The sequence below is a fragment of the Bos javanicus genome, chromosome 17 (assembly GCF_032452875.1).
Source record: "Bos javanicus breed banteng chromosome 17, ARS-OSU_banteng_1.0, whole genome shotgun sequence".
Lineage (NCBI taxonomy): Eukaryota > Metazoa > Chordata > Mammalia > Artiodactyla > Bovidae > Bos > Bos javanicus.
The window spans coordinates 35,873,124-35,885,482 of NC_083884.1; the positions used below are offsets into that span (position 1 = coordinate 35,873,124).

The 12,359-nt window shown below is 37.9% G+C and overlaps 1 protein-coding gene across 7 annotated transcripts in view; it reads right to left on the reverse strand.

Annotated features, from left to right (window-relative positions):
- Positions 1-3,546: 3,546 nt before the first annotated feature.
- The window catches only part of BLTP1 (bridge-like lipid transfer protein family member 1), a 194,990-nt gene continuing 186,177 nt past the window's right edge, over positions 3,547-12,359 (reverse strand). For all 7 annotated transcript variants that reach the window (XM_061384265.1, XM_061384270.1, XM_061384269.1 and 4 more), the window contains 4 exons: positions 11,645-11,839; positions 11,083-11,217; positions 5,997-6,162; positions 3,547-4,291 (listed from right to left, as the gene is read on the reverse strand). In XM_061384265.1, coding sequence (XP_061240249.1) covers positions 4,075-4,291; positions 5,997-6,162; positions 11,083-11,217; positions 11,645-11,839 — 713 coding nt within the window. In that variant the 3' untranslated portion in view covers positions 3,547-4,074. The remainder of the gene's footprint in view (positions 4,292-5,996; positions 6,163-11,082; positions 11,218-11,644; positions 11,840-12,359) is intronic.

Genomic DNA, 12,359 nt, shown 5'->3' on the forward strand with positions numbered 1-12,359 from the left:
CTTTATATTTCAACTCTGTTATCAGATCTATATCTTCTGAGAGGTAACAGTATGAGACACTGAACACAAGTTTAAAACATCTACTACATTGTGTAGGGTACCACCCCAGCTATATATGTTTCTTAGATTGAGAAATCACTGGATCTTCAATAGGCTAGTCTACCATTCTAAGTCCAGCTGCATATGGGTAATGATAAAACTAGTGAAACCCATGGGCATCAGCTTTCTTTCATTGTAAGGTAGGTAAATTTTCATTCTGTTAAAAAAATGAATAAACCTGTTAACAAGACACTAATATTAAAGTAGTACTAACAATAATAATAGTAAAGTATTTAAAAAGAAAACTATTATGCTTAAGATCAATAAATAACCTGCTTCCTCCTCTCCAAAGGTTGAAATTCATTGAGACATATATCCGAGTTATGGATATTAAAAGCCAGCTTTATTGCCTAATGAGTCTAAAGTAGAAAATGTGCTCAGCTGTCTGGCCAAATGGGGTTGCTGTCACTCTCTAAATACACAAACTTCCTTGTTCTAGTAACACAAACTGGACAAACCCAACTCGCTTGCCCCTTACAGTACGCACAAGGGAGGAAATCAGAATTGCATCCTCCTTGCAAACAGGCTGGCTTCAGAAGGTGAAATGAGAATAGGCTTAGCTCATTTTCTTACCTCTAGAGCACCCAAATGGATTAGGTCACTTCTGGGGAGTAGTGAACACCAAGTTGGGAGAGAAATTGGGTTATTATATTCTGGAAAGGCACTTAGTGGAAACATGAAGCCTAGGGAAAGGAGCTTATCAAAGAGGTAGTTTAGCCATTTGTCTATCCTGTACCACTTTACTTGGCAGTTGACTAGATTACCTGATTGATCAACCTGTATTCATTCTGAGCACTCAAGCTTTCTTGTTACCTCCTGTTACCCGCTCCCCACCCCCGCCCATATCTAGACCACTGGGTATACACCTAATGACCAGGGTCTTCTTGCCATCATCCTTGACAGCATTTTCTCTCTCTTTGGCATTATTTTTTTTTTAACAGCATTTCACTTCAGAAATGCCTCCCAACATCTGATGGTTCTTTGAGAGCTTTGCTAGGGCTTATCACATATCATTGCCTGAAAAAACTGTTTGAACTTGAGTTCAGAGCCTTTCCTGGGCTTTGAGTTGCTCAGCTCTGACCTACACAGGTAGAGCAGACAAAATTCACAAATCCAGAACTTACTGAGTACTGGGCTCAGTTGAGGGCTATCTGTCCGTCTATTTAAGGATATTCTATGCTTGAGGTCCCAAATGGAAACAACAAAAAGAGATTCTCAACTGACCTTAGAGTATGTGCTAGAGACAAAGGGAGATGGGTAACTAGCTCTCACTGTGTGAAGGGCATAGCATTCCAAGTACGGTGCTACCAGTAGTTTTAACATAGCTTATAAGCCCATGCAGGCAAGCAGGTTTATTCCACTAAACTTTAGAAGACACCATTCCTTAGTGAGGATAGAGAAAGTTAGAGCAATTCTGTTTAGCATACTCCATGGACTGAGGTCACTGAATTATTAATGTTCTGTAAGAAGTATAGCAATTGAGAGGTTGTGTTTAGAAATTCTTACAGTAGTCTGTAGAACATAACACTAATAGTAAAACTGAATCTAAAAGTTTAAAATTTGAGCTTTCATTTCATATGTTCTTGAATATTGTATAAAATGTTTTCAAATAATTGATTTTTACTGTATTTTACAGGTATTGCTTTGGTAGTTTAGACTGTTACTGCAGATCTGTATTTGGTGTTTCAAATAGGTAATTTAAAAAATGGTTCTTTAGATAGTTTGTGAATCCTTGTAATTTTGTTACATCATTGGAATTTTATAGAAAATCTAGATGTATAATGTGATTTACTAGACTAGGGTAAGGTACATGATACTCAAAATATAATTTTGGCAGACTGCCTGGAAACCGTTATCTACATAGAGCTGTATCATGCTTTTTTGATTCAAGAATAAATACTAGAGATTGTTCTTTTTTTTTTTTTATAATTGCATACTATTTCACTAAGTGGGCCATTTAATCTGTCTTCTATTGATGGACATTTGAATTGTTTCCAATCATTTATGAAGAATACTGCAGTGAATATTCTTACATAATTATTTCACACATAATAAAAGAATGCCCAGTAATGAAAGAGACTATTCAAGAAGAGATTATATGTCTTTAATAGCTCTTGCCTAATTGTCCTCCATTGGGGTTGTGCCAATTTACATTCCTACTAGCAGTGTCCCCCAAAATATGTTTTTCTTGTAGTTTTGTCCAGTAAAGCCACAGGAATTTTGAAAAGTCTTCGATTTATAGTCCCCTTTTTATGGGCTTCTCAGGTGGCTCAGCAATAAAGAATCCATGTGCATGAGACTCGGGTTTAGTCACTGGATCAGGAAGATCCCCTGGAGGAGGAAATGGCAGCTTGCTCCAGTATTCTTGCCTGGGAAATCCCATGGACAGAGGAGGTTGGTGGGCTACAGTCCACGGGGTGGCAAAGAGTCAGACACTACTGAACATGCACACAGCTCCAGCAGCAGCTTTCTTTTTAAAGCATTATCACAGTAGGGGCCAGAAACAGAGTTTATACTTGTCATTTTTGGTAATCTCAATATCAACATAAGAACCATGGGAAATTTTTAACATTTAGAACTTACTACTAGCACACTGTTTCTTTGAAGCAGAGAGTTAATACCTGAAGTGCAATTCAAGGACCTGATTTAAAAATTTTTTACTTGTTTTATAAAGTAACTATCTTAGATACTTCTCTGGTAAGCTTGACCAATAGCAATAATATACATGTATAGCTCCCAACGCTAGAAGTGCCAAGTGGGAAACAGAGATCAGGAAAATGATGCATAAGATGGTTTGGGGAAATACAAAATTATGACTCTAGACACTAGGGTTTTAGTTCTGCTACTGAATTGCTGTGTGACCATGCATAGCACTTCTTAATTCTCCCACCAACGCTTATCATACATACGTATCTACATACATACCTGCACACACATACCCGTGGCTAAGTGTCTTGACTCTTGAGTTGTTTTTTAATCTGTCAGAGAAAAGAAGCACAAAAGTCTGCACCAGAGGCTTTCTTGAGGTGTTTTCTAGCTCACGGTACTTCAGTTCTACTGTTGATCCAACTAACTGTATTTCAAAAATTGGCTAGATTTCAAACCTGAGTTGTGATTAACAGTATTATAGCTACCTTTGAATGTTATATTTTGCTATTCCTTTACAATTTTTTATTTATTATATGTATAGTATACAAATTCATATACACAAAGAATACATATAAATATATAAAGAACACAGTATAATAGAAGAGCTGTGTACTCACCAGTAGCTTAGCAGAACAATACCTAGTATTTCTGAAGCCTCTGCTATGCCTCTCCCAGAGCTAATTTTTATAAGTATTATTTTTCATGAAATAATTAACTGACACAGTAACTGACACAGGAGGGGCATCTATTAGTTGTAAAAATAAACTATAAAAGGAAGAAAAATCTCAAACAACTATAGACTGAAATCAATTATTGTGACTTTATTACAATAGTTACAAACAATACTTTAGTAGTATTTATTCATATCACAGTTACTCAAACTATATACAATAAGTATTTATACAAGTCTACATTTAAAATAAAAAAGAAAAAGCAATTAATGTCCAAAAAATACCCCTCACAGTATCAACAAGATTTTTTCTAAAGTTATGGCCAATAACAAAGGAAATTCACAGTTATTCTGAAAATATTTTAAAGATGCAGGAATCATATTGCACATAATATAATTATAAACCTTACTGAACAGATTTGTATATTTTAATCTAGTTTTTCACAAAATTTATATTATCATGCAATACTTCACTGTGTACAGAATGGTGGAACTAGAACAAACAGGTTAAGTTACAAACTTAATGGCCACAAAATTAAATTTTTTAAAGTTATATTTAAAATAATTTTATTATACAAACCCACCCACCCCAACACTCCAGTGTAATAAAGCTTAACGGACAGAATCAAAGTTTGTTCACAGATTAAGTTACTTTTTTAGTGTTCTTCTTTGTCTTTTCCTTTCTTTTCCTTTTCATCCTGTAGTGCAGTACCGAGTTTTTTAATAAGAACTGACAGAACCTTGTCCAGTGGATCCATGACTCCTCTTTGAAGCCATTTAGGAATAGTAGTCCTGGCATGATGAAAGCCCAATTTTTGAAGAATATAATCAACGCCTACTGGATCAATTTTTCTTCCAGTCCAAGAAATTAATCTAAAATAATTATAAATCATTATTATTAATAAAGTCCTGAAGGCAGGTTCAGGAACATCACTAAGCCTCCACGGTATGCTCAAGAAAAATATTTTCAGTAGATACAACTGATTATCTAACCTATAATTCCTAGATTCACTATAACAGCACTCAAAAAATGTGTGAGCCTACACAGCAATGGAGTTTAGTGTATTTCATTGTGATTAATTTAGTTTAGGCCTCACGTTATGTGGTCTTCTTAAAACCTTTAAAGGACACCTTTAACTCAAAGATGTTGATTAACTTTATGGGGGCGGGGGAAATCCTTTCATGATGTACATGTATATCCAATTATGACGTTATATCCTTAAAATATCTATTTTCTCAATTATACTTCAATAAAGCTGGGGGGAATAAAGACTAAAATTTACTGTTTGCTATGTGCTAAACATCTTTGAAGAAGAACCATATTTCCTTCCATATAGAAGAACAGCATTAATGGAATATTCCTGGTCTTTCTCTGCCCCCTTACTGATGGTTTATCTACTTGGCAAATTAACAGAGGAAATGAGTAGGGTAATTAAGTACCCTCCTCACCACCTACTCTTTCGGAGCCATTTGTCTTAAACTGTTCTTCCATGCCAGAGATTTTTCAAGAACAGGTCCCCAGATAGTTAGCTCAAGACTGTTTATGGCTGCCTGTAACTAGGTGAGAAAGCAGGTCTGCTGACTGCACAACTCTAGCATCCCTCTGCCCCCAACCCCCAACCCCAAGCCCCCTGAGCTCTGTATCATTGAGACCCTGTAGGTAAGTCCAAACCTGGACTTTGTAATAGAAAGACACTGTTGCCTGACACTAAACAACATTCTCTTATCAGCTTTATCAGTATTAAAGGTGTCATTTTGATTTCTAGCTGCATCTCACTATTTCAGTTGATCCTGAACTTAGGTAGGGAAAAAGAGGGTATTAATCATTAGTCTGCTAAAACTGTTAACAGTTATAAGCATTTTGCATTAGTTAACTCATGTAACCATTGTAACAACCGTATAAGGTAGGTAATACCATTTTCCAAAATCTTCACATGAGGCAGCTAAGACAGTTAGATCCTTTGGCCCAGGTCACTCAGCCACTATGCTATATAGCTGAGCTTAGAGCAGAGCTTTTTAACCACATTCTCCACGACTATATCATATAACTTAACTAGTCTCTTGATAGTTTTCTAAAGAAGAAAAGTAAATGTTTATGGCAAATTTAACTATTTTTATTCTCATTTTAAATTAAAAGATAAGTCAATTTCACTATATTTGATATTTATATATACTAGTTTTTTGCACTAGGACCTTTGTAGTATCTTAATATTTCTCCTGAGTATTGACACTGTTAATATTTCTCATAAGGATATGTGTTATTAATACCAAAGTGCTTTTATTTGGTTTCCACAAATTCTATTAAATACAGATAACTAACATGAAATATGTATTATGTAATTCTGGTTACAATTGTTAATTAGCAGTGTGATAATATATTGATTGGGAATTATTCTGGGAATGAAGCTGTACTATCACACCACATCAGAAAAGCAAAAAGTCAGCAGCTGTAGAGGTTGTAAGTGATTAACATGAAAATATTTGTTCGTAAACCACATTTAACCTACTGAATTATTTATAACCTTTTTCTCATAATAATCTCATAGGAAATAGGTAAAAATATACACCCATTACTTACCTAAGAGTGGGTTCTAGATGCCATGTTTTGCACATAAAATCTCTCCAGTCCACAGTAGTGTAAGTAATGCTGTCTTCTCTGTCTTTGTCAGAGGAATTTTCATCATGAATGATAACTGGACTTTTCTGTCCTGGTCGAGTAGATAAAATCCGAGGTGGAAAAATGGCTATAATGAAAATCACATGTTAATATTGCAAATATGTATTACAAATTTATTTTAAATCACTATATGAACAAAGTAATTGGCTCTATTTTTATTTATGAACTGGCCAAAGCCTCATTTAATTACATTTCTTAAAAAGTATTATTCAGAACTATGATTAAATATCCCCTTATAAAAAAAAAAGTAGTATTTTAAAATAAGCCATAGATAAGTGCCAATTTTTGGTATTTCTTGGAGAAAGACAATATCAAAGTTATTTAAATAGCTCTACTGAGATAAAATTCACTCATTTCAAGTGTATACTTCAATGGTTTTTTAATGTTAATGGCTATATATATATTATATATATATATATATATTTGAACAGTGGTACTAACATAGGAGTTTTTTAGGTAAGCAGTTTTTTTTCACTCTTCATAGTTGAGTACTCAAATGCTTTATGAAAAATGAAGACAACATAAAAGATATATTTAAAATAAAACTGGAGACAAAGGTAGCTTACATATGATCTTTAATAAATACAGTATGATGTCTATAGGGCACAGATTTTAAACACACAAATTGGGCATAAAATATTATGAAATATGGTATGTATTATGTACCTTTGGTTATAACTGTTAACTAGCAGTGTGAGAGAAGGAAATGGCAACCCACTCCAGTGTTCTTGCCTGGAGAATCCCAAGGACGGGGGAGCCTGGTGGGCTTCAACCATGGGGTCGCACAGAGTCGGACACGACTGAAGTGACTTAGCAGCAGCAGCAGCAGCAGCAGCAGCAGTGTGATGGAGAAGGCAATGGCACCCTACTCCAGTACTCTTGCCTGGAAAATCCCATGGGCGGAGGAGCCTGGTGGGCTTCAACCATGGGGTTGCTAAGAGTTGGACACGACTGAGCGACTTCACTTTCACTTTTCACTTTCATGCATTGGAGGAAATGGCAACCCACTCCAGTGTTCTTGCCTGGAGAATCCCAGAGATGGGGGAGCCTGGTGGGCTGCCGTCTATGGGGCTGCACAGAGTCGGACACGACTGAAGCGACTTAGCAGCAGCAGCAGTGTGATAATATATTGATTGGGAATTAATCTAGGAATGAAGCTGTACTATTATACCACATCAGAATACAGATGTCTTCAGTTATTGCTGTTCTGTTGCTCTGCTTTTGTTTATTGTGGTGGACACAGTATAATTAATCTTGATGTTCTGGAAATATGTTGATTGTGCTCTAAACATGCTGTAAAGAATTTTCTAAGGCATGTTTATATTTATTTTGGCCAAAACAACTTGCTTTAATTTTTAAAAGCAAAACAACTTAAAGCTATTAAAATATTTTTATTTATAATTAAAATCCCCATCAGATCAGATCAGATCAGTCGCTCAGTTGTGTCCAACTCTTTGCAACCCCATGAATCGCAGCACACCAGGCCTCCCTGTCCATCACCAACTCCCGGAGTTCACTCAGACTCACGTCCATTGAGTCAGTGATGCCATCCAGCCATCTCATCCTCTGTCGTCCCCTTCTCCTCTAGCCCCCAATCCCTCCCAGCATCAGAGTCTTTTCCAATCAGTCAACTCTTCGCATGAGGTGGCCAAAGTACTGGAGTTTCAGCTTCAGCATCAGTCCTTCCAATGAACACCCAGGACTGATCTTTAGGATGGACTGGCTGGACCTCCTTGCAGTCCAAGGGACTCTCAAGAGTCTTCTCCAACGCCACAGTTCAAAAGCATCAATTCTTCAGCGCTCAGCCTTCTTCACAGTCCAACTCTCACATCCATACATGACCACAGGAAAAACCATAGCCTTGACTAGATGAACCTTTGTTGGCAAAGTAATGTCTCTGCTTTTGAATATGCTATCTAGGTTGGTCATAACTTTCCTTCCAAGGAGTAAGCGTCTTTTAATTTCATGGCTGCAGTGATTTTGGAGCCCAGAAAAATAAAGTCTGCCACTGTTTCCACTGTTTCCCCATCTATTTCCCATGAAGTGATGGGACCGGATGCCATGATCTTCGTTTTCTGAATGTTGAGCTTTAAGCCAACTTTTTCACTCTCCACTTTCACTTTCATCAAGAGGCTTTTGAGTTCCTCTTCACTTTCTGCCATAAGGGTGGTGTCATCTGCATATCTGACATTATGGATATTTCTCCTGGCAATCTTGATTCCAGCTTGTGTTTCTTCCAGTCCAGCGTTTCTCATGATGTACTCTGCATATAAGTTAAATAAACAGGGTGACAATATACAGCCTTGACGTACTCCTTTTCCTATGTGGAACCAGTCTGTTGTTCCATGTTCAGTTCTAACTGTTGCTTCCTGACCTGCATACAAATTTCTCAAAAGGCAGGTGAGGTGGTCTGGTATTTGCATGTCTTTCAGAATTTTCCACAGTTTATGTGATCCACACAGTCAAAGGCTTTGGCATAGTCAATAAGAGGAAATAGATGCTTTTCTGGAACTCTCTTGCTTTTTCCATGATCCAGCGGATGTTGGCAATTTGATCTCTGGTTCCTCTGCCTTTTCTAAAACCAGCTTGAACATCAGGAAGTTCATAGTTCACATACTATTGAAGCCTGGCTTGGAGAATTTTGAGCATTACTTTGCTACTGCCTTTCTTTGAGATTAGAATGAAAACTGACCTCTTCCAGTCCTGTGGCCACTGCTGAGTTTTCCAAATTTGCTGGCATATTGAGTCAAGCACTTTTACAACATCATCTTCCAGGATTTGAAACAGCTCAAATGAAATTCCATCACCTCCACTAGCTTTGTTCGTAGTGATGCTTCCTAAGGCCCACTTGACTTCGCATTCCAGCATGTCTGGCTTTAGGTGAGTGATCACACTATTGTGGTTATCTGGGTCATGAAGATCTTTTTTGTATTGTTCTTCTGTGTATTCTTGCCAACCTCTTCTTAATATCTTCTGGTTCTGTTAGGTCCATACCATTTCTGTCCTTTATTGAGCCCATCTTTGCATGAAGTGTTCCCTTGGTATCTCCAATTTTCTTGAAGAGATCTCTAGTCTTTCCCATTCTGTTGTTTTACTCTATTTCTTTGCATTGATCACTGAGGAAGGCTTTCTTATCTCTCCTTGCTGTTCTTTGGAACCCTGCATTCAAATGGGTATATATTTCCTTTTTTCCTTTGCCTTCAGCTTCTCTTCTTTTGACAGCTATTTGTAAGTCCTCGTCAGACAACCATTTTGCCTCTTTGCATTTCCTTTTCTTGGGGATGGTCTTGATCCCTGCCTCCTCTACAATGTCACGAACCTCTGTCCATAGTTCTCAGGCACTCTATCAGATCTAATCCTTTGACTCTATTTGTCACTTCCACTATATGATTGTAAGGGATTTGATTTAGATCATACCTGAATGGTCTAGTGGTTTTCCCTACTTTCTTCAACTTAAGTCTAATTTGGCAATGAGGAGTTTATGATCTGAGCCACAGTCAGCTCCCAGTCTTGTTTTTGCTGACTGTATAGAGCTTCTCGACCTTTGCCTGCAAAGAATATAATCAGTTTGATTTTGGTATTGACATTCTGGTGATGTCCATCTGTAGAGTCTTCTCTTGTGTTCTTGGAAGAGGATGTTTGCTATGACCAGTGCATTCTCTTGGCAAAACTCTATTAGCCTTTGCCCTGCTTCATTCTGTACTCCAAGGCCAAATTTGCCTGTTACTCCAGGTATTTCTTGACTTCCTACTTTTGCATTTCAGTCCCCTATAATAAAAGGACATCTTTTTTTAAGGTGTTAGTTCTAGAAGGTCTTGTAGGTCTTCATAGAACCGTTCAACTTTAGCTTCTTCAGCATTACTGGTCGGGGCACAGATTGGATTACTGTGATAGTGAATGGTTTGCCTTGGAAATGAACAGAGATCGTTCTGTCATTTTTGAGATTGCATCCAAGTACTGCATTTTGGACTCTTTTGTTGACTATGATGGATACTCCATTTCTTCTAAGGGATTCTTGCCCACAGTAGTAGATATAATGGTCATCTGTGTTAAATTCACCCATTCCAGTTAATTTTAGTTTGCTGATTCCTAAAATGTCAATGTTCACTCTTGCCGTCTCCTGTTTGACCACTTCCTATTTGCCTTGATTCATGGACCTAAATGGCAACACACTCCAGTACTCTTGCTTGGAAAAATCCCATGGACTGAGAAGCCTGGTATGCTACAGTCCATGGGGTTGCAAAGAGTCAGATATGACTAAGCAACTTCACTTTCACTTTTCTTTCATGGATCTAATATTCCAGGTTTCTATGCAATCTTGCTTTGTACAGCATTGGACTTTACTTCTATCACCAATCACATCCACAACTGGGTGGTGGTGTTGCTTTGTCTCTGTCTCTTGATTCTTTCTGGAGTTGTTTCTCCACTGATCTCCAGTAGCATATTGGGCACCTACCGACCTGGGGAGTTCATCTTTCAGTGTCATACCTTTTTGCCTTTTCATACTGTTCATGGGGTTCTCAAGGCAAGGATACTGAAGTGGTTTGCCATTCCCTTTTCCAGTGGACAACGTTTTGTCAGAACTCTCTACCATGACCCATCCGTCTTGTGTGGCCCTACCTGGCATGGCTCATAGTTTCGCTGAGTTAGATAAGGCTGTGGTTCATGTAATCAGATTGGTCAGTTTTCCGTGATTGTGGTCTTCATTCTGTCTGCCCTCTGATGGAGAAGGATAAGAAGCTTTTGGAAGCTTCCTGATGGTAGAGACTGACTGAGGGGTAAACTGGGTCTGGTTTTGATGGGCCAGTGAAGATAATGTTGACCTCCTTCAAAAAGTCCCATGCATGTGCTGCTATACTCAGTGCCTCCAAGCCTGCAGCAGGCCACCGCGGACCCACGCCTCTGCCAGAGACTCATGGACACTCACGGGCAAGTCTGGGTCAAATTCATATAAATGGTAGTGAAAAAAACCAACTGTGTTACCCACCTTTTTCTTTTTCTTTAAGATAAGCTGATACTAAGTCATGAAGAAACATGATGAGCTCAGCATCCATCGTCACACAGATGTGGTCAGTGAACTCTGTCACCACACTGCATTCTACCTTTGGCTTCAGGCTGGCATCTGCAATGGCAGAGTTCTTCTATATTAAAAGATTATTGAAATAAGTCCCTCTTCCCATTAACAAGGGATTTACATGGGTCCATGTAAAGCCATCCACTTAAATGCAACTACAGAGAAACCAGTAGTTTCTGTATGTGATTTATAGGAGGATGATGATAATTTACGAGCATTATAGAAGTATATGTTATTTATTCCTCATAAAAACCTAATGGATGAAGTCCTGCTAGCTCCATTTGAAGAAGAAGAGGCACAAGTGGAGTACATTTTTTGCCAGACATCAAATAGCTGGTAAGAATATAAATCAGTTTAAACCAGAAAATCAGTTTCATTATAAAACAAAAATAATCTCTGAGGAAAAAAGGAAGCTTGAAGATCCTGTAGAATTTTCTTAGTTAACTTTAGAAACTAAAGATTGTTTTCCACATACCCTGTAATGAAGGTTCTTGTGGTTCTTGAACATGAATGGATTTAAAGTCAAGCTGCATTCTTGGTAGTGCAAAGATTGTCTCTGTTTCATGATTGTAACTGGAACCTCCTCTGAATCCGCTGAGCAAACTAGAATTCTTCACTGTTGTGCTATTCTCAGTGTTATTAGCATCAACATTACGGAGCAGGTTTAGCTCTACAAGCATAATAATAAAGACAGTAAGAAATTAATAGGCATGGATAAGCATATAGCTGTCATGACACTGATATACAGAACTTTTATCGTTTCAAAAGATGGAAAGTGAAGACATTTTTAAAAAAGAGGCATATTAAAGCTTTGGCTTTGAGACTGGTTATATACCTATACAGATACAAATATGTGTGCTGTGCTCAGTCACATGTCATGTGCTCATTCGGTCGTATGTGTCTGACTCTTTGCGACTCCATGGACTATAGCCCACCAGGCTCCTCTGTCCATGAAATTTTCCAGGCAAGAATACTGGCATGGGGTGCCATTTCCTACTCTAGGGGATCTTCCTGACCCAGGGATTGCACCTGAGTCTCTGGCATCTCCTGCACTGGCAGGCAGATTCTTTACCACTAGTGCCACCTGGGAAGCCCCCAGATATAAACATGGACACATGTATTTATACATACATCCATACACAATGGACTTCCTTAGTGGCTTAGACTGTAAAGAATGCACCTGTCAATAT